The 23,058-nt window shown below is 40.6% G+C and overlaps 1 protein-coding gene across 11 annotated transcripts in view; it reads left to right on the top strand.

The window, feature by feature from the left end:
* LOC124118796 (G surface protein, allelic form 156-like) overlaps positions 1-23,058 on the top strand; it is a 190,918-nt gene that overhangs the window by 34,588 nt on the left and 133,272 nt on the right. For 6 of the 11 annotated variants that reach the window (XM_048386100.1, XM_048386089.1, XM_048386099.1 and 3 more), the window contains exons 7-26: positions 153-271; positions 1,058-1,133; positions 3,394-3,515; positions 3,933-3,999; positions 4,844-4,962; positions 6,371-6,446; positions 6,887-7,020; positions 9,639-9,711; positions 10,132-10,250; positions 11,653-11,728; positions 12,170-12,303; positions 13,647-13,719; positions 14,132-14,253; positions 14,714-14,789; positions 17,795-17,922; positions 18,697-18,772; positions 19,073-19,191; positions 19,636-19,708; positions 21,919-22,040; positions 22,712-22,781. In XM_048386100.1, the coding sequence (XP_048242057.1) occupies positions 153-271; positions 1,058-1,133; positions 3,394-3,515; positions 3,933-3,999; positions 4,844-4,962; positions 6,371-6,446; positions 6,887-7,020; positions 9,639-9,711; positions 10,132-10,250; positions 11,653-11,728; positions 12,170-12,303; positions 13,647-13,719; positions 14,132-14,253; positions 14,714-14,789; positions 17,795-17,922; positions 18,697-18,772; positions 19,073-19,191; positions 19,636-19,708; positions 21,919-22,040; positions 22,712-22,781 (1,974 nt within the window). Of the gene's footprint in view, positions 1-152; positions 272-1,057; positions 1,134-3,393; positions 3,516-3,932; positions 4,000-4,843; positions 4,963-6,370; positions 6,447-6,886; positions 7,021-9,479; positions 9,515-9,638; positions 9,712-10,131; positions 10,251-11,652; positions 11,729-12,169; positions 12,304-13,646; positions 13,720-14,131; positions 14,254-14,713; positions 14,790-17,794; positions 17,923-18,696; positions 18,773-19,072; positions 19,192-19,635; positions 19,709-21,918; positions 22,041-22,711; positions 22,782-23,058 lie in introns of all 11 variants that reach the window. The other 5 variants (XM_048386090.1, XM_048386093.1, XM_048386092.1 and 2 more) reach the window with 5 other exon arrangements.

Genomic DNA, 23,058 nt, shown 5'->3' with positions numbered 1-23,058 from the left:
ATTTTCTGTAATTGTTAGTGATCGATATGTCATACACACACAAGCTGCTGTATTGCTGATATGGCAGTGATGCATGGTAATGTGTGTGTATTTGGCCATATGTTCTACATTTATGACACGCCTCCCGCTAAAGTATTAACGTATTTTACCAGTGTAAAGAAAACGTTTGTGGATTGCCTCAAAGACAAAACTGCTGCGACTTGTAAGGCGAGTGAAACAGTTATCTCCCTTGCAACAACTGTTGGTAGTACCATCGGAACTGATTGTACAGGTGAGTTATCTTTCGCTCTTACCGACTTGTGGTTCTGTACTACGTGGAATTCACTGTTAACCAATATTTCAATGGTTATTGGTGAGTTAATTTCACCACTGTCATGAGTGAGTTCCAGAGAAGTGACGAATCCCCCTTGACTGGTTGTGACTTTGTTCGTCACGGTCATGTAATCAATTAATATTTTGTTGTTGAACGCCGTTCTCGGACATATTACAGTGAGTGAGTGAGTGAGTATGGTTTTACGCCGCTTTTAGCAATATTCCAGCAATATCACGGCGGGGGACACCAGAAATGGGCTTCACACATTGTACCCATGTCGGGAATCGAACCCGGGTCTTCGGCGTGACGAGCGAACGCTTTAACCACTAGGCTACCCGACCGCCCCGGACATATTACAGCTATATAGGGGCGGCCTGTATATAATGAAGCTGGGACAGACAATCCAGTGATTGATATAAGGAGTAACTATCCACGCCGTCAGGGTACAATGACAGGCATTCAACAAAGCCATTGAGTCTGACCACCCGAACCATTAAGTCGTCTTTTACAACTAGCACAGGTTGTTGGTGACCTTTTCCCACGGGGTCAAGGTCATGTACCTTAACATGTCAAACTGTCCTGCTTGTGTATTATGGGGAATCGTCTAACAATGTACTCTACTGATTACATACCTGTTGTTGTTAAAATGTAACAAAGTTGAAAGTGTCACTATAAAGCTAAATAATGATTAGGCGTCTAAATGAAATAGAGTGTGCACTGAAATGTCATTACACCTTTTTTCAGGTTTCACTTCCTCAGCCTGTTCCTGTGAGCTGGAGTATGCCAAGGCTGACATATCCTCGGACGCAAACATATGCACGTAAGTGCTGTACATGTGTTCCTTAAAATAACGTGAATGCGATTAATGCAGAAAAATACTTGTGTTTTTGTATTGTCTCCAAAATTCTGCTTATAGTGTTTGTTTGAATTTATCTACTGTCAATACCGTCTCAACTATTGCACCTCGATTTATCCTGGGAGCTTACTACAAATGATAGGGACGACATGATTAACATAGCTTCTACATATCTCTGTGATTGTTTTGTACACAACAGATGTAATTCAAAATTAATATGTCGCTTTTAGTTTGAACAAAATCAATAAATGCGCTATCGTATCACTGGGTCTTTTGGTTGTGGCCTGATTGTCTGGTTTGCCGCATTGTACAGTTTGTTCCGTGTTTTTTCAGGTGTGCTATTGACTTGTCTTTGCATATGTTTGTGATGTGTGCTACCGTTGGGGAGGGATGGACTTACCTTTTTGCGATCACCTGGTATCATCACTATTTGATAGTGATTCATAAACACATGTTCATGATATAGTCGAAATTCTTTCAATGGACTCTGTTTTTGGCAGAGATTTCTTATGAATATAGAAAGGGTTTTGTCGCTTTTATTTATTTTGAAAACTGCTGTCCGGAGTTAGGGAACAAACACTTACTTTTTTATGCAAATTATGTAAGTGTCGGGTGCTATCGGTAAAAAAGGACACGTTGACCCTTTTCGCGAACACCTGGTGCCATCAATGATTTATAGTATTCAGCTCTATTTTGCCTTTTACGTCTTTCACGGCCATTCTCTGGCATTGACGTTTCATATTGTATTTGTATATGACTTGCTGACATTAAAGGTCAATATCATTCATAACGATGAGGTGAAGAGGAAGTGGGGTTAAAGGTCATGTTCAAGATTATCGCACTTATATTAAAGAATTGGCTTTTAACTTTGTGTGAGTTCATTGGAGTATGAACCTTCACAGAGTGAGGGCCAAACTGTATGAATATCGGTGCTTACGAGCATACTCAAATGAACTCACACAAAGTGAAAGTCAATTCTTCTTATTTTTATATCGCTATTCTCAGCTACAAAGGACGTATACACAATTATATTTAGTTCGTGTGACTTCATGTTTACACTGACAGCCATACATGAACCTGCTGAAATAGTTCCTCAAAACGTCAAGTGACATGAGCTTATGTATGCTCAACATGCTCAACAGGGACAACTTCTGTAGTTTCTTCTGAACAAATGTACTCAAGTAAAATCCTCATTAGATGAGAAAGGTCTGTTCAGAACTTCCTCAGTAAGTCAGTCACAAATGACATAGCGTTGTAATACATTTACATCAAGTACAAGACGTCAAAATGGCTGACACTATAAATGTGACGGGAGAGATTTCGGAAGTTGTTAATGAATGGCGGTTACATGTTTTAGTCATCATTGATCAACTGGCCGATCATTGTAAGGTTATTAAAGATGTCAGTGTCAGCCTAGACACGGATCAAGTCGATACTACTATATTTTGAAAGTGCATTTCGTCGTTTTGTTCATTAGGACCTCATTGGGTCGTAGCGAGGATATTCGTGAACAATCATGCAAACTTTTTACGTTTCTCGACGATACTGAAACGCTGAGTTCAAGATTACAGGGTCTGAATGATCAGAAAGAACGCTTCTGTATGTATTCGTGCTAGGGAATTCCCAGGGGTTTCCCCAGGAGTCCGTCCGTGTTTACGTCCGTGTTTACGTCATTTCAAGAATACGGTCTTGTGAACAACGTATGAACGTCCAATTGTGTCGTCAAATCCCTATATCGTGTAAACTTCAATAAAAAAATATATCAACGTGCATGAGCATGTATGTTGAAATGTCTCTGTTTGTGCAGGTGCGTGCGTGCCGATATCACGTTACACATTAACATGGATACCCAAGTCAGACAGTATATGCCTTATTTTGTGCGTTTGCGCCAGCATTGACGTCCTGCTTGACATGTTTGTCTGAATTTGTCTACCACGGTTTCCTAATTACATTGTGGGTGACATCTGGCTGGCCCATCAAGCGGCACATGTACATACTGAAACATGCGGAAACCTCGAGAAGGTCAGAGACGCAGAGACTTTATATTAAAAGAGCGTTGGAACATTTCTCAAATATAATTTGCTGACATGAAACTCAAACTTTGAGGGAATTCGCGGGGAGTGGTGCAATCCCTGCAATGTCCAAAGTGAAAGGTTGCGATGGTGCTCCTGTTTTTCATTCCTTATATATTGTAGTATATTTATCCAAATATGTAATTCCTCAGCGCTCAACTGAATCTGGTATCCTGCCTGAAGGGTAAGACGGGTGCAGGATGTATAGGGGGCACCACCCACTCCCTGGCCACCACCGCCTTCGACACCACCATCCCTGCTATCGCCTCATGTGGTATGTCTCATTTGTAGTTGCAGGTTTTATGTGATTCCAGAATGGCCCTATTTGTAAACCATCGTTTCTCCTCAAAGTAATTGCCAATACTTGTGTCAAATGGTTCCAATGTAAGTGATGTTAAACCCACACTCAGTCATTCAGTTGGTACCAGCAAAGGATTATAAGAAACCCGAAAGGAAATGTTTGTTGATGACTGCTCTGGTTCATTATATACTATGTACAACAATGTTTCAAAGTGAGTACACCCAAATTAAGTCCATCATTACATGTTGCAACTGTGTACAATTATACGAAGTTCACCACTGGATTTCATCAGCTGTGTACACCCAAACTAAATCCACCATTACGGTATTCAAACTATGAACACCCATACCAAGTCCACCATTACATGCCACAAACTGTTCCATTTTCCAGCTAAAACTGATACCTGTACATGCGAGGCCACGTATGCGAAGACTGACATCTCATCTGATCATTGCAGGTAACGTATTAAGATATGGATGACGTTGTGTTGCGAGGTGTAATCTTTCCGTGACGCAAAGGATTTACTTCTATGGATTTACTAACATGATTTCTCTGTCAGGAAGGGGTATCATTTAGTATATTTTTTATTAACAGGAAACTTTATGAAAGCTTGAGTTTAGGTCGTCCTGTTGATGTTGGTAAGAGACTAGAAGAATGTAAATCATGTCTACTTTTGAGTCTTCGCTTCTGAGCGCTACCTTGTTGAAAACAATTACACACCAGTCCTAATATAGAATGAGCAAAATTCAAAACTGGTTTTCATAATGGTTTAGCTACTTTTTGTTAAGTGAGTAGCACTGCATAACACCGACCACAGAAGTCTCACACATCTTTCAGTTGACGTTATCCACACTTTTGTCGTGTGTGCGTGAGTGAGTTCTTTTAATAGTATTTAAGTAATATCAAGGCAAGTCAGGTTGGTGTGTGTGGAACGGTCTCAGACGTTTTGTAATTTGAAAGTTATGGGGACAGACATTTTCGTCAGACTGGAAATGTGTTTGTTCTGTTGATATTTTATGCTCGGTCACAGCAATATATCTTGATACATATCTGAACAATACCAGATGCAGTTCCCCTAAATGATTTACTATAATTGCAAAGGAATAATGTCGAAGTGGATGTGGCATTCACATAAACCCGTGGACTTGCCTGCCTATTCTTCTCTTGTGTATATTTTCATAAAGGGGCCATGTTTTGGTGTTTCAAAATGATACTTCTTCTCAACATATATTACTAGACTACCTGAAGCTTACTGAAATTTTATGACAGTGTTGATGTTGTGCCTCTGGTAATTTTTCCAGTGCGATGAAGACCTTTGTGAACTGCCTGAAAGACAAATCAGAAGCTACTTGCAAAAGTGGCGACACAGTCATAAGCCTCGCAACTGCTATTGAAACTCCAATCGGGACTGGGTGTACAGGTAAGATACAGTACTCTGACTGTACGATTGCTTCGAAAATAAAAGAAGCAGCTGAGAAACCATATTCTGTGTCATATCTGGATTTATGCACAGCAATTCAAAAGGTTGGTAACCTCTACACCAAGCAATTTTGTTTGATAGTGACTAGGAAAATTGACATTTGTGACGATAACAGTCTCCGTACACACAGTCTGTAGCAAGAAAGACGACAAATCAGGAGGTTGCTGTTTCGCATCACGGCGAGGTTTTAAAAGTGTTGTCTACATAAATGTGTTGTTGCTGTATGACGAATGGTATTTCTAGATTAAATGAAAACGGAAGTTGACAATGAAAGTACATCTGATTATTACGATAGACCCTTAACTTTTGAAAGTTACACTCATACTTCTATATCCCAATCAAACGCTAATTTTTTCAGAAAGGTACCCTTTTTTAATATGCCTACAATAAGTTTGAATACTGTTTTTTTAAACATGTAGCTCCTAAGCATGTTCAGATCCTAAACATGTTTAGAAATTATGGAACAAGTAATGTGTGTAGGGTTGTGTTTAGGATCTGAGCTCATTTTTCTTGTAAAATTCAACCAATTAAGCACGAGCTCATTTCAAATCATCAGAGAAAAGATAAATGTTTTATAGTTCATCTTAAAATGCTAACTGAGAACACATGTCCTTTTTAATTACTCGCCCTCTGGAGATACCACTTTTTAAAACAATAAGCTTGTATTACACAGTGTTAATACCAAAGCGCGTGCTTATGTACTGCTGAAACTGGTTTCGGTAACAAATATTTAAAACTCTCAACATCCCTGGACTTATTCAATGACATTGTGTGTAGAGATAATAGATATAACTGAGAGGAGTTTATGCACACCCGGTGACCCAAGCAACCCTGTTTGTAGGCTGACTTCACATGATATTGTTTTGCTGGTGTACCTTTCAACACAATTTCACAAACTACGTCATAGGGTATTATTACGTGATTATAAAGTTTGGGGTGCAGAGCCCCGTTCCACAAGGCGATGGTAGCGCATCGACAGTCTATGTAAATATAATTGTGACAGTTTTAAGAGTTTTACAAGGCAAGTAATAAATAAAAGACTAAATACGCCCCCGTGTAATACCAGTTTTATGAAACTCGAGCGAATGCGAATCAAATAACAGAACTATTCACGCTTTTTTAAAATTTGTATACAACGTGAGCGGGTTTAATGTTCTATGAACTGCCAGTTTTAAAATGTGAATCGTGTGCTTGAAAAATACTGAATTTGCCAATAATGTAGCTTGCCTTAAAAATGTTTTTTGAGAGTTCTGATCCAATTGATCCAATCCCTCCGAGTGGCACTAGTATGTTTAAATCTCATTGACCTTTGATTGAACTTTCCATGATATCGCAATGCGTGTTTCAGATTTTGCTACATCAGCTTGTTCCTGTGAGTTGGGGTATGCCAAGGCTGATGTGTCCTTACCGGCCGCTAGATGCACGTGAGTGTGCCATGACAACGTCGACATTTCATTCATGAACTTTACGTCCATTTTGAGGTTTACGTTACCATCCTATAAATCGTATGATTTCATGAGATATCGTGTGCTAGATTGTACTCTGGATTGGCAGGATGTCCTGAAAGAATACTTTGTTTCAAATATATTGCTTAAAAAGGAATAACATGTTTTATTGGGTTAACAAAAATATCCTGTCTCTAACAAGAATCATCAAACCCCGCCCAGACCCGACCCACCCAGTAAAAATAGTGATTACCTTACAACACTAATCTTCAGAGAGTTAAGTAATCAAAAACTTTGCTTGAAAAATCTCCACTTGTTGCTAGACATAGAGAGCATTATCACGTAAATACAATCCGTAACACTTGCCATGTCACTCGTGCGGATGACGTTAATTAACTATTTCCATGTTACTGCCACAGGGCTCAACTGAATCTGGTATCCTGCCTGAAGGGGAAGACAGGTGCTGGGTGTACTGCTGGCACAGCCAGCACCTTGGCCACCACCGCCGTCGACACCACCATCCCTGCTATCGTCTCATCAGGAACTGCCTGTGGTATGTCTCATTTGTATTTGCAGGTTTTAGCAATTGTCATTTCATGTAACTTCAATATATCTTTTTTCTCATATCCTGCTCATATAATGAAACTGGCCATAATGATATCCCACTCCGCTTACAACGTTGCAACGTGCAGGCAGTATGCCAGGTCTTGCTCCTCCATTCGTGCTATCGTCGCATATTCGAGAGAGAGAGAGGGTGTGTGAGAGAGAGACAGAGAGAGAGACAGAGACAGAAAGACATATTGTTATAAGTATCATTTAGGTATCATTTTCTTTACATTCATATCTATCGTCGCATATTAGAGAGGGGGGGAGAGGGACAGACAGACAGACAGACAGAGAGAGAGAGAGGGAAGGAGACAGACACACACACAAAGAGAGATATATTGTTTTAAGTATCATTTAAGTATCATTTTCTTTACATTCATATCGTGAACATTACATTCTTGTTGGTTACAAATACAGTAAATAGCTAAGTGTACAGAAACCATACAATACAATAACTACACTACACTACAATACAATTGCACGTGATCACGCACGATCATACTTACACATGCTCTATCACAAACACGTGCACACACACGCACACACACAGACACAGAGGTAAACACATACTGTTATCAGTTCCAACACATACTATACTGTAACATGTATTATAACAGAAACAATATCATGTATCAGTAAAACGGCCAAGACACCATTTGCCGTCGTTGATACATGGCTAAAACGGTATTTCAAGGGGTACAAATAATGCGGATTTAAGAGTTGCATGAACGTTTTGACTGACGAGAAGTTGTTGAAGTTCGCTAAAGTTTTGGAATAATTTCAGCGCATTAGCAACACACGAAAATATCTTACATGGAGTCATACAGTGACACATATTCAATATGTGGACACATACAATACTATCTTACTTGGAGTCATACATCGATACATATACGATATGTAGACACATTCGAAAATATCTTACACGGAGTCATACATCGGCACACACAAAATACTTTACATGGAGTCATACATCGACACACACGAAAATACTTTACATGGAGTCATACATCGGCGCACACAAAATACTTTACATGGAGTCATACATCGACACACAAGAAAATGCTTCACACGGGGTCATACATCGACAAACACGAAAATACTTTACAAGGGGTCATACATCAACACATACGAAAAAACCTTACATGGAGTCATACATCGACACACACGAAAATACTTTACATGGAGTCATACATCGGCGCACACAAAATACTTTACATGGAGTCATACATCGACACACAAGAAAATGCTTCACACGGGGTCATACATCGACAAACACGGAAATACTTAACATGGAGTCATACATCGACACACACGAAAATACCTTACGTGGAGTCATACATCGATACATACGATAATACTTTACATGGAGTCATACATCGACACACACGAAAATACCTTACATGGAGTCACACATCGACACATACGAGAATACTTTACATGGAGTCATACACCGACATACACGAAAATACTTTACACGGATTCAAACATCGACATACACGACACTACCTTACATGGAGTCATACATCGACACACACGAAAATACTTAACATGGAGTCATATATCGACACACACGAAAATACTTAACATGGAGTCATACGTTGACACACACGAAAATACCTTACATGGTGTCATACATCGACACACACGAAAATACTTTACATGGAGTCATACATCGACACACATGGAAATACCTTACATGGAGTCATATATCGACACACATGAAAATACTACACATGAAGACATACATGGGCAGAGGCCAGGGTTCCGCTGGGACCATGGAGTTACTTTGTCCTGACATCCGCACATCGTGTTAGAAAAAACTAGTACGTGAGTTAGTTGGGTCTTACGCCGTACTCAGCAACATGCCAGCAACATCACGAGAAACCAGAAACGGGATTTACTGGGAATTGGGCTTCACACACTGTAACATGTCCGGGATCGAATCAAATCCGGCGTGAAAAACGAATGATTTAACCACTGGGCTACTCCAGATAACCAAGCGTGGAATGACGAATCTCTATTTTTTCCAAATGGTTATTTTCCACCAGTCCTTAATGTAGGGTCAAAGATTCATTCGTTTCAGTTTGTTTTCCTCACACCACAAGGCCTATGTTGTATGTACATAATGACTACGATCACCTTCATATGTAAGCAGTGTTCCTATGCACTCAGTATGTTTTACAGGGATAACTAGTGTCCGGACATGTTTAGTTCCTGTCTTTTCTCCCCTCTAGCTCTGACGGACACCTGTACATGCGAGGCTAACTACATGTTGTATGTACATAGTGACTATGATCACTTTCATATGTGTGCAATAGAAGCAGTGTTCCTATGCACTCAGTATGTTTTACAGGGATAACAAGTGTCCGGACATGTTTAGTTCCTGTCTTTTCTCCCCTCCAGCTCTGACGGTCACCTGTACATGCGAGGCTAACTACATGTTGTATGTACATAGTGACTATGATCACCTCTAATGTAAGCAGTGTTCCTAAGCACTCAGTATGTTTTACAGGGATAACAAGTGTCCGGACATGTTTAGTTCCTGTCTTTTCTCCCCTCCAGCTCTGACGGTCACCTGTACATGCGAGGCTAACTACGCCAAGGCTGACATTTCTTCCGATACTAATCACTGCACGTAAGTAGATCCGTATGGAAGACAGGTCACTTAATTACTGTCGCCTGAATGTTCTCAGTAGTTTGTTGTCCTAAAAGACTAATACCGTAAATATCGTAAATGATCAATACACTGAAGACTCGTGTCTAAGTTTTAAGCTCGTTCACAGCAGTATATCTTGATACATATCTGAACAATACCAGATGCAGTTCCCCTAAATGATTTACTATAATTGCAAAGGAACAATGTCGAAGTGGATGTGGCATTCACATTAACCCGTGGACTTGCCTGCCTATTCTTCTCTTGTGTATATTTTCATAAAGGGGCCATGTTTGGGTGTTTCAAAAGGATACTTTCTTCTCAATATATATTACTAGACTACCTGAAGCTTACTGAAATTTTATGACAGTGTTGATGTTGTGCCTCTGGTAATTTTTCCAGTGCGATGAAGACCTTTGTGAACTGCCTGAAAGACAAAACAGAAGCTACTTGCAAAAGTGGCGACACAGTCATCAGCCTCGCAACTGCTATTGAAACTCCAATCGGGACTGGGTGTACAGGTAAGATACAGTACTCTGATTGTACGATTGCTTCGAAAATCAAAGAAGCAGCTGAGAAACCATATTCAGTGTCCTATCTGGATTTATGCACAGCAATTCAAAAGGTTGGTAACCTCTACACCAAGCAATTTTGATTTGATAGTGACTAGGAAAATTGACATTTGTGACGATAACAGTCTCCGTACACACAGTCTGTAGCAAGAAAGACGACAAATCAGGAGGTTGCTGTTTCGCATCACGGCGAGGTTTTAAAAGTGTTGTCTACATAAATGTGTTGTTGCTGTATGACGAATGGTATTTCTAGAATAAATGAAAACGGAAGTTGACAATGAAAGTACATCTGATTACTACTATAGACCCTTAACTTTTGAAAGTTACACTCATACTTCTATATCCCCATCAAACGCTAATATTTTTTAGAAAGGTACCCTTTTTAATATACCTACAATTAATTTGAATACTGTTTTTTTAAACATGTAGCTCCTAAGCATGTTCAGATCCTAAACATGTTTAGAAATTATGGATCAAGTAATGTGTGTAGGGTTATGTTTAGGATCACATTTTACTGTATAATTCAACCCATTAAGCACGAGCTCATTTCAAATCATCAGAGAAAAGATAAATGTTTCTTAGTTCATCTTAAAATGCTTACTGAGAACACATGTCCTTTTAAATTACTCGCCCTCTGGAGATACCACTTTTTAAAACAATAAGCTTGTATTACACAGTGTTAATACCAAAGCGCGTGCTTATGTACTGCTGGAACTGGTTTCGGTAACAAATATTTAAAACTCTCAACATCCCTGGACTTATTCAATGAATTTGTGTGTAGAGATAATAGATAACTGAGAGGAGTTTATGCACACCCGGTGACCCATGTAACCCTGTCTGTAGGCTGACTTCACATGGTATTGTTTTGCTGGTGTACCTTTCAACACAATTTCACAAATTACGTCATAGGTTATTATTACGTTATTATAGAGTTTGGGGTGCAGGGCCCCGTTCCACAAGGCGATGGTAGCGCATCGACAGTCTATGTAAATATAATTGTGACAGTTTTAAGAGTTGTACAAGGCAAGTAATAAATAAAAGACTAAATACGCCCCCGTGTAATATCAGTTTTATGAAACTCGAGCGAATGCGAATCAAATAACAGAACTATTCACGCTTTTTTAAAACTTTGTATAAAACGGGAGCGGGTTTAATGTTCTATGAACTGACAGTTTTAAAATGTGAATCGTGTGCTTGAAAAATACTAAATTTGCTAATAATGTAGCTTGCCTTAAAAATGTTATTTGAGAGTTCTGATCCAATTGATCCAATCCCTCCGAGTGGCACTAGTATGTTTAAATCTCATTGACCTTTGATTGAACTTTCCATGATATCGCAATGCGTGTTTCAGATTTTGCTACATCAGCTTGTTCCTGTGAGTTGGGGTATGCCAAGGCTGATGTGTCCTTACCGGCCGCTAGATGCACGTGAGTGTGCCATGACAACGTCGACATTTCATTCATGTACTTTACGTCCACTTTGAGGTTTACGTTACCATCCTATAAATCGTATGACTTCATGAGCTATCGTGTGCTAAATTGTACTCTGGATTGGCAGGATGTCCTGAAAGAATACTTTGTTTCAAATATATTGCTTAAAAAGGAATAGCATGTTTTATTGGGTTAACAAAAATATCCTGTCTCTAACAAGAATCATCAAACCCCGCCCAGACCCACCCTACCCAGTAAAAATAGTGATTACCTTACAACACTAATCTTCAGAGAGTTAAGTAATCAAAAACCTTTGCTTGAAAAATCTCCACTTGTTGCTAGACACAGAGAGCATTATCACGTAAATACACTCCGTAACACTTGCCATGTCACTCGTGCGGATGACGTTAATTAACTATTTCCATGTTACTGCCACAGGGCTCAACTGAATCTGGTATCCTGCCTGAAGGGGAAGACAGGTGCTGGGTGTACTGCTGGCACAGCCAGCACCTTGGCCACCACCGCCGTCGACACCACCATCCCTGCTATCGTCTCATCAGGAACTGCCTGTGGTATGTCTCATTTGTATTTGCAGGTTTTATGTGATTCCAGAATGGCCCTATTTGTAAACCATCGTTTCTCCTCAAACTCAGGAACTGCCTGTGGTATGTCTCATTTGTATTTGCAGTTTTTAGCAATTGTCATTTCATGTAACTTCAATATATCTTTCTACTCATATCCTGCTCATATCATGAAACTGGCCATAAGGATATTCCACTCCGCTTACAACGTTGCAATGTGCAGGCAGTATGCCAGGTCTTGCTCCCCCATTAGTGCTATCGTCTCATATTAGAGAGGGGGGGGGGGGGGGGGGGGAAGAGACAGAGACAGAGACAGAGAGAGAGAGAGAGAGAGAGAGAGAGAGAGAGAGAGAGAGAGAGAGAGAGAGAGACACACACACACACAAAGAGAGATATATTGTTTTAAGTATCATTTAAGTATTATTTTCATTACATTCATATCGTGAACATTACATTCTTGTTGGTTACAAATACAGTAAATAGCTAAGTGTACAGAAACCATACAATACAATAACTACACTACACTACAATACAATTGCACGTGATCACGCACGATCATACTTACACATGCTCTATCACAAACACGTGCACACACACGCACACACACAGACACAGAGGTAAACACATACTATTATCAGTTCCAACACATACTATGCTGTAACATATATTATAACAGAAACAATATCATGTATCAGTAAAACGGCCGAGACAACATGATACATGGCTAAAACGGTATTTCAAGGTGTACAAATAATGCGTATTTAAGAGTTGCATGAACGTTTTGACTGACGAGGAGTTGTTAAAAGACTGAATCGTGTCATTCGACTCCATTGCTGTAAACGTTTCAAAGCGTAAGTCAGTGTACATATCACATTCTATGAGGAAATGTATTTCATTTTCTTCTTCATCAGGACAGAAAGGGCTCATGTATACCCTGTCGTTGCTCTTCTTTTTTCGAATGGATATATAAAGATGACAACAATAGCAGGCGATCTGGTAGATCAGATAACGAAAAGATTTGAGATTTTATATCTGACAAATTGTGGGTTCGAATCCCGATTCGCCCCGATTATGTTTCTAGGTTTGTCAGCACCATACCCGTGCTCGTGGGTTTCACGGAAGTGGTAAACGTCTGAGACCTGCATGACTTCGGGCTTTCCTCCAACATTAAGCTGACACGCCGCGATATAACTGGAATACTGTTAACAGCGGCGTTAAACCCAACTCACTCACACTTACATTCATATGTAAGCAGTGTTCCTAAGCACTCAGTATGTTTTACAGGGATAACAAGTGTCCGGACATGTTTAGTTCCTGTCTTTTCTCCCCTCCAGCTCTGACGGACACCTGTACATGCGAGGCTAACTACGCCAAGGCTGTCATTTCATCGGATGCTAATCACTGCACGTAAGTAGATCCGTATGGAAGACAGGTCACTTAATTACTGTCGCCTGAATGTTCTCAGTAGTTTGTTGTCCTAAAAGACTAATTCCGTAAATATCGTAAATGATCAATACACTGAAGACTTGTGTCTAGGTTTTAAGCTCGGTCTTAATATGCCTGCCTTTTCTTCTCTTATGTATATTTTCAAATGATTAATACACTGAAGACTCGTCTTAAACTTACGTAGGTTCAATTCACTAATTCTGTCATAGTTTTAATTTTCTAATGCTGATTCATTTTCTTCTCTGGACAACTAATCAGTTTTCTTGTTTATTCGGGATATTCAAAACGAGTGCAACCTAATTGTGTTGCCCTACTCTGACTTTACATCAGCATATATTACACATGGAATACATATATGACCTTTACTGTACAGAGCACTTGGGACATTTGTGGCGTGTCTGAAGACAAAGACTGTTACTGGCTGCATGGGCACTTCAGTGACGGCTCTCGGCCTTTCCGCAGAGACAGCATACGGTACCCTGTCATCTCAGTGCGGTGAGTTAACACATATCTATATTACACCAACACTGCAAGAAAGATATTTGATTCCTTGACTTCATGTTAAACGATCCTAAGCGCCTGTCGCAAGGCATAGCTGCTGCTCAATGTTCTATAGAAATCTGAAATCCTGCCTTCAAGATGACTACTGATACGTCTAATAATATTAAGGGCACAGCCCATCATTTGATGATTTAAACTCAGGAAGTAACGGATTTCACTGTATATCATCTTGATTAAACCAATTGTTCTTAGTAGGTATTGTTGCAGTCAATTTGAAATGTAACAATAAAGAATTGCCAATTGGCAATAAGATGGCGACGACAACATCGGAAGCTATGTAATCTTACACTGTATGGGAGTGAGGAGATTAGCGACATCACAGTGCATCAGCTTCAACGGTTTGTGTTGGACACAATTTCAGTAATTCTTATATATTGTTTTGGTCAATTTACAGCTATTACCACCAAAACGTGTGGCTGTGAAGTTGCCTATGTCAAGATGCCATACTCTTCAGATGGCGAGAAGTGCACGTAAGATTCCATGAACTTTATCCTTAATCATATCACAAAACCAGCGCCAAAATCATATTCTTCAACAAATGATGCCACCGTGAACGCTAAAACATGTACTAGTATTTGTGCATTTTGTATTTTCGAATGCTTTCCTTTGATACTCAGAATCAAATCAGTGAAGCCGGGGTTATTAACTGATCAAACGAGAATGATAAAAACATTAGAGGCGTCTTCTTAGAGATTATGTATCAAATGGCGTTAGTATTATGTACAGATTCAAATAAAAATGCAGCAAAGAGGGTTTGTGGTGATCCTGGCACAGTCAGGCTGGTTAGACTCATCATCGGGTCAGGGCCTTTGCCCTATCTACACGCAGCCCAGCCAGTGAATGGGACTTCTCCCAGGAAGCGCTGTCCAGTCGAACCCACATAGAACTTTTCAGAGAATGTGAAGACTCTAACAACACAGCAGCCTTCTGAATTACCCAGATTGTCAGATGGGCTGTATTCTTGGCAGCAAACCCGGGTACTCTCCCGATGTAACGCACCGAGAACAATGGAGAGTCGGACAATTCTTCTTCTTATTCTTCTTCTTATTTTAAAGGTGTTCATTGCAAGTCAGTTTAACCATATAATTTTCTTCCTTAAGGATATTAAGTCGGGCCTCGAGCTAGCAAAGCTTTGAGTGACCTACGCGTCAGGCCAAGGTCACAGTTAATTTCGTGTGCAAAGTATTCGTAGCTGTTTGTTTTGCCTTTTATTAATTCAATATGATGTCTGTTGTGTGATATAATAATGAGCAGGATCAACAGGATTTGTATTTATGGAGGAAAACAAGTGATGAGAACTGTCATTGCAGCGCTAGGTCATTCAGTCTTCCTTTATACGTTGTCCAATTGAAGGTGCACGTTTCGGATTTACTTGTCCTGTGTTATATAATCAACCAAATAATAACAAGGGGGCAGTTATTTTTCAGGAGTCAATTGTCCGGGTGGCAGTTTTCAGGAGTCAAATGTCCGGGTGGCAGTTTTCAGGGGCAATTGTTATGTTGGCTGTTTTATTAGGGCATTTGTCCGGGTGGCAGTTTTCAGGGACAATTGTCTAGTTACAACACATATGGATAGCAGCAGTATCCATATAGCAGCAGTACTAACTCGTTCGTTTACATAACACAATAAGAATTAATTTTACTTTAGGTAAATAATGTTGATACATCTCACACTCTCACAATCGCGACAACTATAGTAAATCACAAATTACTGGTTCAATCTGGTACACTGGCTGTGACATATAGTATGTCACAAACCATGAGTATACCATGGACACTTAATACCATAAGTCGTCACGATATGGCTGAAATATTGCCGATAGGACGTAAAGCATTAACTCACTCACTCACTAATACCATGAGTAAACCATGGACATTTAATACCATGAGTAAACCATGGACATTTAATACCATGAGTATACCACGGACACTAAATAACATGAGTATACTATGGACACTTAATACCATGAGTAAACCATGGACACTTAATGCCATGAGTATACCATGGACACGAAATAACATGAGTATACCATGGACACTTAATACCATGAGTATACCATGAACACTTAATACCATGATTATATCACGGACACTTAATACCATGAGTGTACCATGGTCACTTAAAACCATGAGTAAACCATGGACACTTAATACCATAAATATACCATGAACACTTAATACCATGAGTATATCACGGGCACTTTATACCATAAGTATACCATGGTCACTTAATGCCATGAGTATTTCATGGACACTTAGTACCATGGGAATACCATAAACACTTAATGCCATGAGTATACCATGGTCACTTTATACCATGAGTATATCACGGACACTTAATACCATGAGTATACCATGATCACCTTATACCATGAGTATATCACAGACACTTAATACCATGAGTATACCATGGTCACTTAAAACCATGAGTAAACCACGGACACTTAATGCCATGAGTATTCCATGATCACTTTATACCATGAGTATATCACAGACACTTAATACCATGAGTATACCATGGTCACTTTATACCATGAGTATATCATGGACACTTAATGCCATGAGTATACCATGGACACTTAATGCCATGAGTATACCATGGACACTTAATGCCATGAGTATACCATGGACACTTAATGCCATGAGTATAACATGGACACTTAATGCCATGAGTATACCATGGACACTTGTAAGAGTACCAGATCTACATGTGACTACAGGGTTCTCGCGAACCGAACATCTATTTTCGTGTCCATCCATTTAATTTTCACCGCTATTTTGCCTTTTACGCCGAATGGAATCTGTTTCGGCGGATAATCGAGACTGGTTATTCCCTGGCGTAGACGATTATTATTTATGAAACGGATATTAGATAGGTCCATGGTTCATGTCAGAAAGAACCCCCAAGCCCCCACCCTCCCACCCCCCCACCCCCCTCCCAAATGACTCAGGAAATGTCATTAGCTGACTTTACATGTAAACCATTTTAATTGTTTTGGTCAATGTGCCCCGCTCCACCAGTGAACAACTGGGAACAAATATACCCCGCTATCATGGCAACGACCATTGTCCTGTATTTGAAATCCATGCTGGATACAGCGAAACAACGCCGCGTTATGTATTTTAGCATTGATTTAAGATTTACGTGATGCGTGAAACATTATCATGTTTTCGTCTGGCTATATGGCGACAAATAACGCTTCCTATCTCAACCTCCGCTTTTCTCAAATTGTGGTATCAGCTGATCCCTCGAGAAATACGGATTGATGTACCGACTCGGTTACACGGAAACAGAGAGGATAAATTCAACCGTACACCCCAGCGGACTATGACAGGTTTTGCCAGCGTACCATCAAGCGGTTTACTTTTGATACATCATTCGTGTGTTGGGCTACCCTCAGTGCTGTGTGTTCATGTTGTAAGGCCACAAGATATTCACTGGTAAGCAGCGAAAGTCTCACTTCATTCTCTTACAGAGCTGAGATGACTCTCGTGTCGTGTCTCAAAGGTAAAGAGCCCGCAGATATGAGTTGTGATGGTGCATCCACTTCTATTGCCCTAGCAACTACAGCAGGGGGACAATTTGGCACAATTACGTCTTGTTGTAAGTTACTTTATTTGTAGATTAACAGTATGTTATATTGTTTCAGTGATGTATTTTCTTCCCTGTTCGTCCCATTGCCTTCTCCTCAATGGTGTAGTGGACACAGCGTCCGCCCTGTGAGCGGAAGTCGGTGGTTTGATCCCCTGGCCGCATCATACCACAATACGTTAAAAGATGGTAGTTGGTGTTACTTACCTGCCCATGTGATATCCATGTTATGCTATGTGATGGTATCGCATTTCTACAGCACAATAAAACTGTACATGCATGTGGCTATATGAATAAAAAATCTTGAACGCGACGTTAAACCCCATTTAATTTCAACTCAAGTACCAATTTCCCAAGCAATACAACTAAAGCATTATATAAGCAGGGGAAACTTATTAATATGTAACCAATATATTATCAGAATAAGTGGATGCTAACAGAATACTTCATGTTGATTGTTGTCTTACAATTATTGAGCTTTGTGACCTCGACAAGGCCTGGGTTTGATTCCCGACATGAGTACAATGTGTGAAGCCCATTTTCCGGCGTCCCCTACCATAATATTGCTGTCATATTGCTAAATGCGGCGCTGACATCATACTCACTCACTCACTCACTGATTCACTCATTCTATTATGTACATATTTGCTTTGTGGAGCGGTCGAAATTGAATTGTAAGATAACTAATGTCTTAATGATTTTGTTCTGATTGTATGTATAAGGCATAATAACGACGTCAGTTTTTGTCACAGGTGTACATAATCAATGTATTCATTATCTTTTAAGCTCCAACTGACACATGCACGGCTTGCGAGCTGGGGTATGCTAAGGCTACCATCAACGATCCTACAAACAAGTGCTCGTAAGTACTCAACTGGATTAATCTGAGCACGAGTGTGTGTCGGGGTGTGTGCAAGGTCCCGTAGTCTAGTGAGCAGGGGTTCGAATCTCATGTTCGTCCGAATAATGGTCCTTTGTTTGGCAGCCAAGTACCATGTGTAAAGGTTGTCTCGAAGACCTGCATCACTTTGACGTTTCATGGTATGTGAAGTAGCCACGCTGTAAAATAACTAAAATTCAAAGCGGCGTTGAACCCTCCTAACACTGTCGTGACAGAAGTTGCACTATGCTTTCCATGCTTATGTAACACATTGTTTTCCAGGGCTTTGGCAGCATATATTGGATGTCTGCGAACAAAAACAGCGGCTGGCTGTGTGAGCACCGACACTGTGTCCACCTTAGCGGCAACAGCTGAAACAGATTTCAAGGCCACCAGCTGCAGTAAATATTCTACTCATTTTTAATAAGCCTGAACCCTCATTTATATATTTCTTTATTTATCTAATCACATACCAACATGTATTTATCGGTACAAAGATCTGCGTGACAGTGTTTATAAACACGGTAAGTAAAGTTAATGCATATGTGTGCGCAGCTTAAAGCTGAAGCTGGGGCGGTAGCCTCGTTGTTAAAGCGTTCGCTCGTCAGGCCGAACGCCCTGGTTCGATTCCGCACATGGGTACAATATGGGTAATAATTTCTGGTTTCCCCCGCCGTGATATTGCTGTTATATTGCTAAATGCGGCGTTAAACCAACTCACTCACTCACTTTAAAATGGATGTAGAAATGGTCTATTGGTCAGTTTCAAGATGCGCATGAATTTTGTAGATATTTTGTTGAAAGTAAGCTGGTGATAGAAATTGGTTTATTGCCTTTATTCTCAGCTGTAACACCCACGTGTCAGTGTGAGATTGACTATGCCAAGGCAACCAGAACGTCGGACGCCGATAAATGCACGTGAGTAAATTTCTAGTGTCGCGACGTGTTCATGTTAAATGTGGGACAGAGAGGGAGGGAAATATCTTTCTATGTGTCAGAACATGTCCATGTTGGATGTAGAGCAGAAGGGCGGGGAGTATATTGTAATGTGTCAGAACATGTCCATAGTGGATGTAAAGCAGAAGGGCGGGGAGTCTATTGTAATGTGTCAGAACATGTCCATGTTGGATGTAGAGCAGAAAGGGTGGGGAGTATATTGTAATGTGTCAGAACATGTCCATGTTGAATGTTGGGCAGAGAGGGTGGGAAGTATATTGTAATGTGTCTGAACATGTCCATGTTGGATGTAGAGCAGAAAGGGTGGGGAGTATATTGTAATGTGTCAGAACATGTCCATGTTGGATGTAGAGCAGAAAGGGTGGGGAGTATATTGTAATGTGTCTGAACATGTCCATAGTGGATGTAGAGCAGAAGGGCGGGGAGTATATTGTAATGTGTCTGAACATGTCCACGTTGAATGTTGGGCAGAGAGGGTGGGAAGTATATTGTAATGTGTCTGAACATGTCCATGTTGGATGTAGAGCAGAAAGGGTGGGGAGTATATTGTAATGTGTCAGAACATGTCCATGTTGGATGTAGAGCAGAAAGGGTGGGGAGTATATTGTAATGTGTCTGAACATGTCCATAGTGGATGTAGAGCAGAAGGGCGGGGAGTATATTGTAATGTGTCTGAACATGTCCACGTTGAATGTTGGGCAGAGAGGGTGGGGAGTATATTGTAATGTGTCTGAACATGTCCATAGTGGATGTAGAGCAGAAGGGCGGGGAGTATATTGAAATGTGTCAGAACATGTCCATGTTGGATGTAGAGCAGAAGGGCGGGGAGTCTATTGTAATGTGTCTGAACATGTCCATGTTGGGTGTAGAGCAGAGGGGGGGGGGGGGGGGGGGGGGGGGGGGAGTATAATGTAATGTGTCTGAACATGTCAATGTTGAATGTTGGGCAGAGAGGGTGGGGAGTATATTGTAATGTGTCTGAACATGTCCATGTTGGGTGTAGAGCAGAGGGGGGGGGAGTCTATTGTAATGTGTCTGAACATGTCCATGTTGGGTGTAGAGCAGAGGGGGGGGGGGGGGGGGAGTATAATGTAATGTGTCTGAACATGTCCACGTTGAATGTTGGGCAGAGAGGGTGATGAGTATCTTTCTATGTGTCAGGACATGTCCACGTTGAATGTTGGGCAGAGAGGGTGATGAGTATCTTTCTATGTGTCAAGACATGTCCATGTTGAATGTTGAGCAGAGAGGGCGGGGAGTATATTTCTATGTGTCAAGACATGTCAACGTTGAATATTAGGCAGAGAGGGCGGGGAGTATCTTTCTATGTGTCAGGACATGTCAACGTTGAATGTTGGGCAGAGAGGGTGGGGAGTATCTTTCTATGTGTCATGACATGTCAACGTTGAATGTTGGGCAGAGAGGGTGATGAGTATCTTTCTATGTGTCATGACATGTCAACGTTGAATGTTAGGCAGAGAGGGCGGGGAGTATCTTTCTATGTGTCAGGACATGTCAACGTTGAATGTTAGGCAGAGAGGGCGGGGAGTATATTTCTATGTGTCAGGAGAACACTATTGCTATTTGTCAGGGTACAGGTATGCCCTGGTTTGTGTGTTGCAGACAGGATGAACGAATATGTTTCTATGTTACAGGATATGTTGAATTGGGGTTTGAAAGGAACAATGCTTTCTGTGTGACCACACCATAACTCATTATGTGGGGAGTATCTTTCTATGTGTCAGGACATGTCCGTGTTGAATGTTGAGCAGAGAGTGTGGGAAGTATCTTTCTATATGAAAGCAAATGTCTATGTTGAATGTTGGGCAGAGAGGGTGATGAGTATATTGTAATGTGTCTGAACATGTCCATGTTGAATGTTGAGCATAGAGCGTGGGGAGTATATTTCTTTGTGTCGGGACATGTCCATGTTGAATGTTGAGCAGAGAGCGTGGGGAGTATCTTTCTGTGTGTCAGGAGAACACTATTGCTATTTGTCAGGGTACAGGTATGCCCAAGTTTGTGTGTTGCAGACAGGATGAACGAATATGTTTCTATGTTACAGGATATGTTGAATTGGGGTTTGAAAGGAACAATGCTTTTCTGTGTGACCACACCATAACTCATTATGTAAATAACATCTGGCTTTTTACATTTGTGTTCTGCTGTAGCGCAAGTAAGACTCTCGTAAAATGCTTGGAAGGGAAGACCGATGTATCGTGTGATACTACTACAAAGCCTTCAGATCTTGCAGAGATGGCGGAGACTACAATGACAGGCATCGCTAGCTGTCGTAAGTGTGGTCCGATACTTATTGTTTTAGAACTGCTGACAGAAATCACAGACGCCTCTCAACCAAACGAAGCACGCGAAAACGTGTAGAATAGAGGTCCTGTACTTAACCGCTGCATTAGTTAGGTGGAAGTAGAACTTAAGTGAACGCACATACACTGGGCCTCAAACTTAACCGCTGCAACAGATTGGTGGAGGTAGAACCTAAGTATATTCACAGACACTGGGCCTTTAACTAAACAGCTGCAACAGAGTGGTGGAAGTAGAACCTAAGTGAACGCACAGAAACTAGGCCTCAAAATACCCGCTGTAACAGATTGGTGGAGGTAGAACCTAAGTATATGCACAGACACTGGGCCTCAAACTTAACCACTGTAACAGATTGGTGGAGGTAGAACCTAAGTATATGCACAGACACTCGGACTTTAACTAAACCGCTGCAACAGATTTGTGGTGATAGAACCTAAGTGAACGCAGAGACACTGGGCCTAATGCTGACCACGTGCAACATTCCAATTCAATGATATTGCTTGGTGACAATGTTAATATATGTCAAGTACATAATTTAATAATAGTGATTGGTGAAAATGTACATGGTGTTCAAATAGATATATATCAATTATGATGCTTGAAAGCTTTATGACCATGAGTGTCAAATGTCCATCGTTTCAGTTTCCGACACGTGCCAGTGTGAGGTCGATTACGTCAAAGCAGACCACACGGTTTCAGGAAACATTTGCGGGTAAACAGAATCATATCTTATTTTTGTTTACATATAATCTCCTATAATTATGCAAATGTAGTCATCGGGCAGATACTCCTTTATATAAGCTCTATCCACGGACGCCCTGGATGCTTGATTTATGAACTGTTGTCTAACGTTCATAATACGTTTAACTCCCGGCGTGTTTGAGTTTCTGAAAACAAACACGGCAACCTGTTGCATTTCATTACAACATTGTTTCTAAATTAACTTCAGTGAATTTAATTACTTCCTTCACATAGATACGTTTAATAAT

This window comes from Haliotis rufescens, unplaced genomic scaffold (assembly GCF_023055435.1).
Source record: "Haliotis rufescens isolate VD_foot unplaced genomic scaffold, xgHalRufe1.0.p SCAF_6, whole genome shotgun sequence".
NCBI classification, from domain to species: domain Eukaryota; kingdom Metazoa; phylum Mollusca; class Gastropoda; order Lepetellida; family Haliotidae; genus Haliotis; species Haliotis rufescens.
Note: the sequence above shows the minus strand (reverse complement) of the source record. Positions and strands in the feature narration are given on the sequence as shown.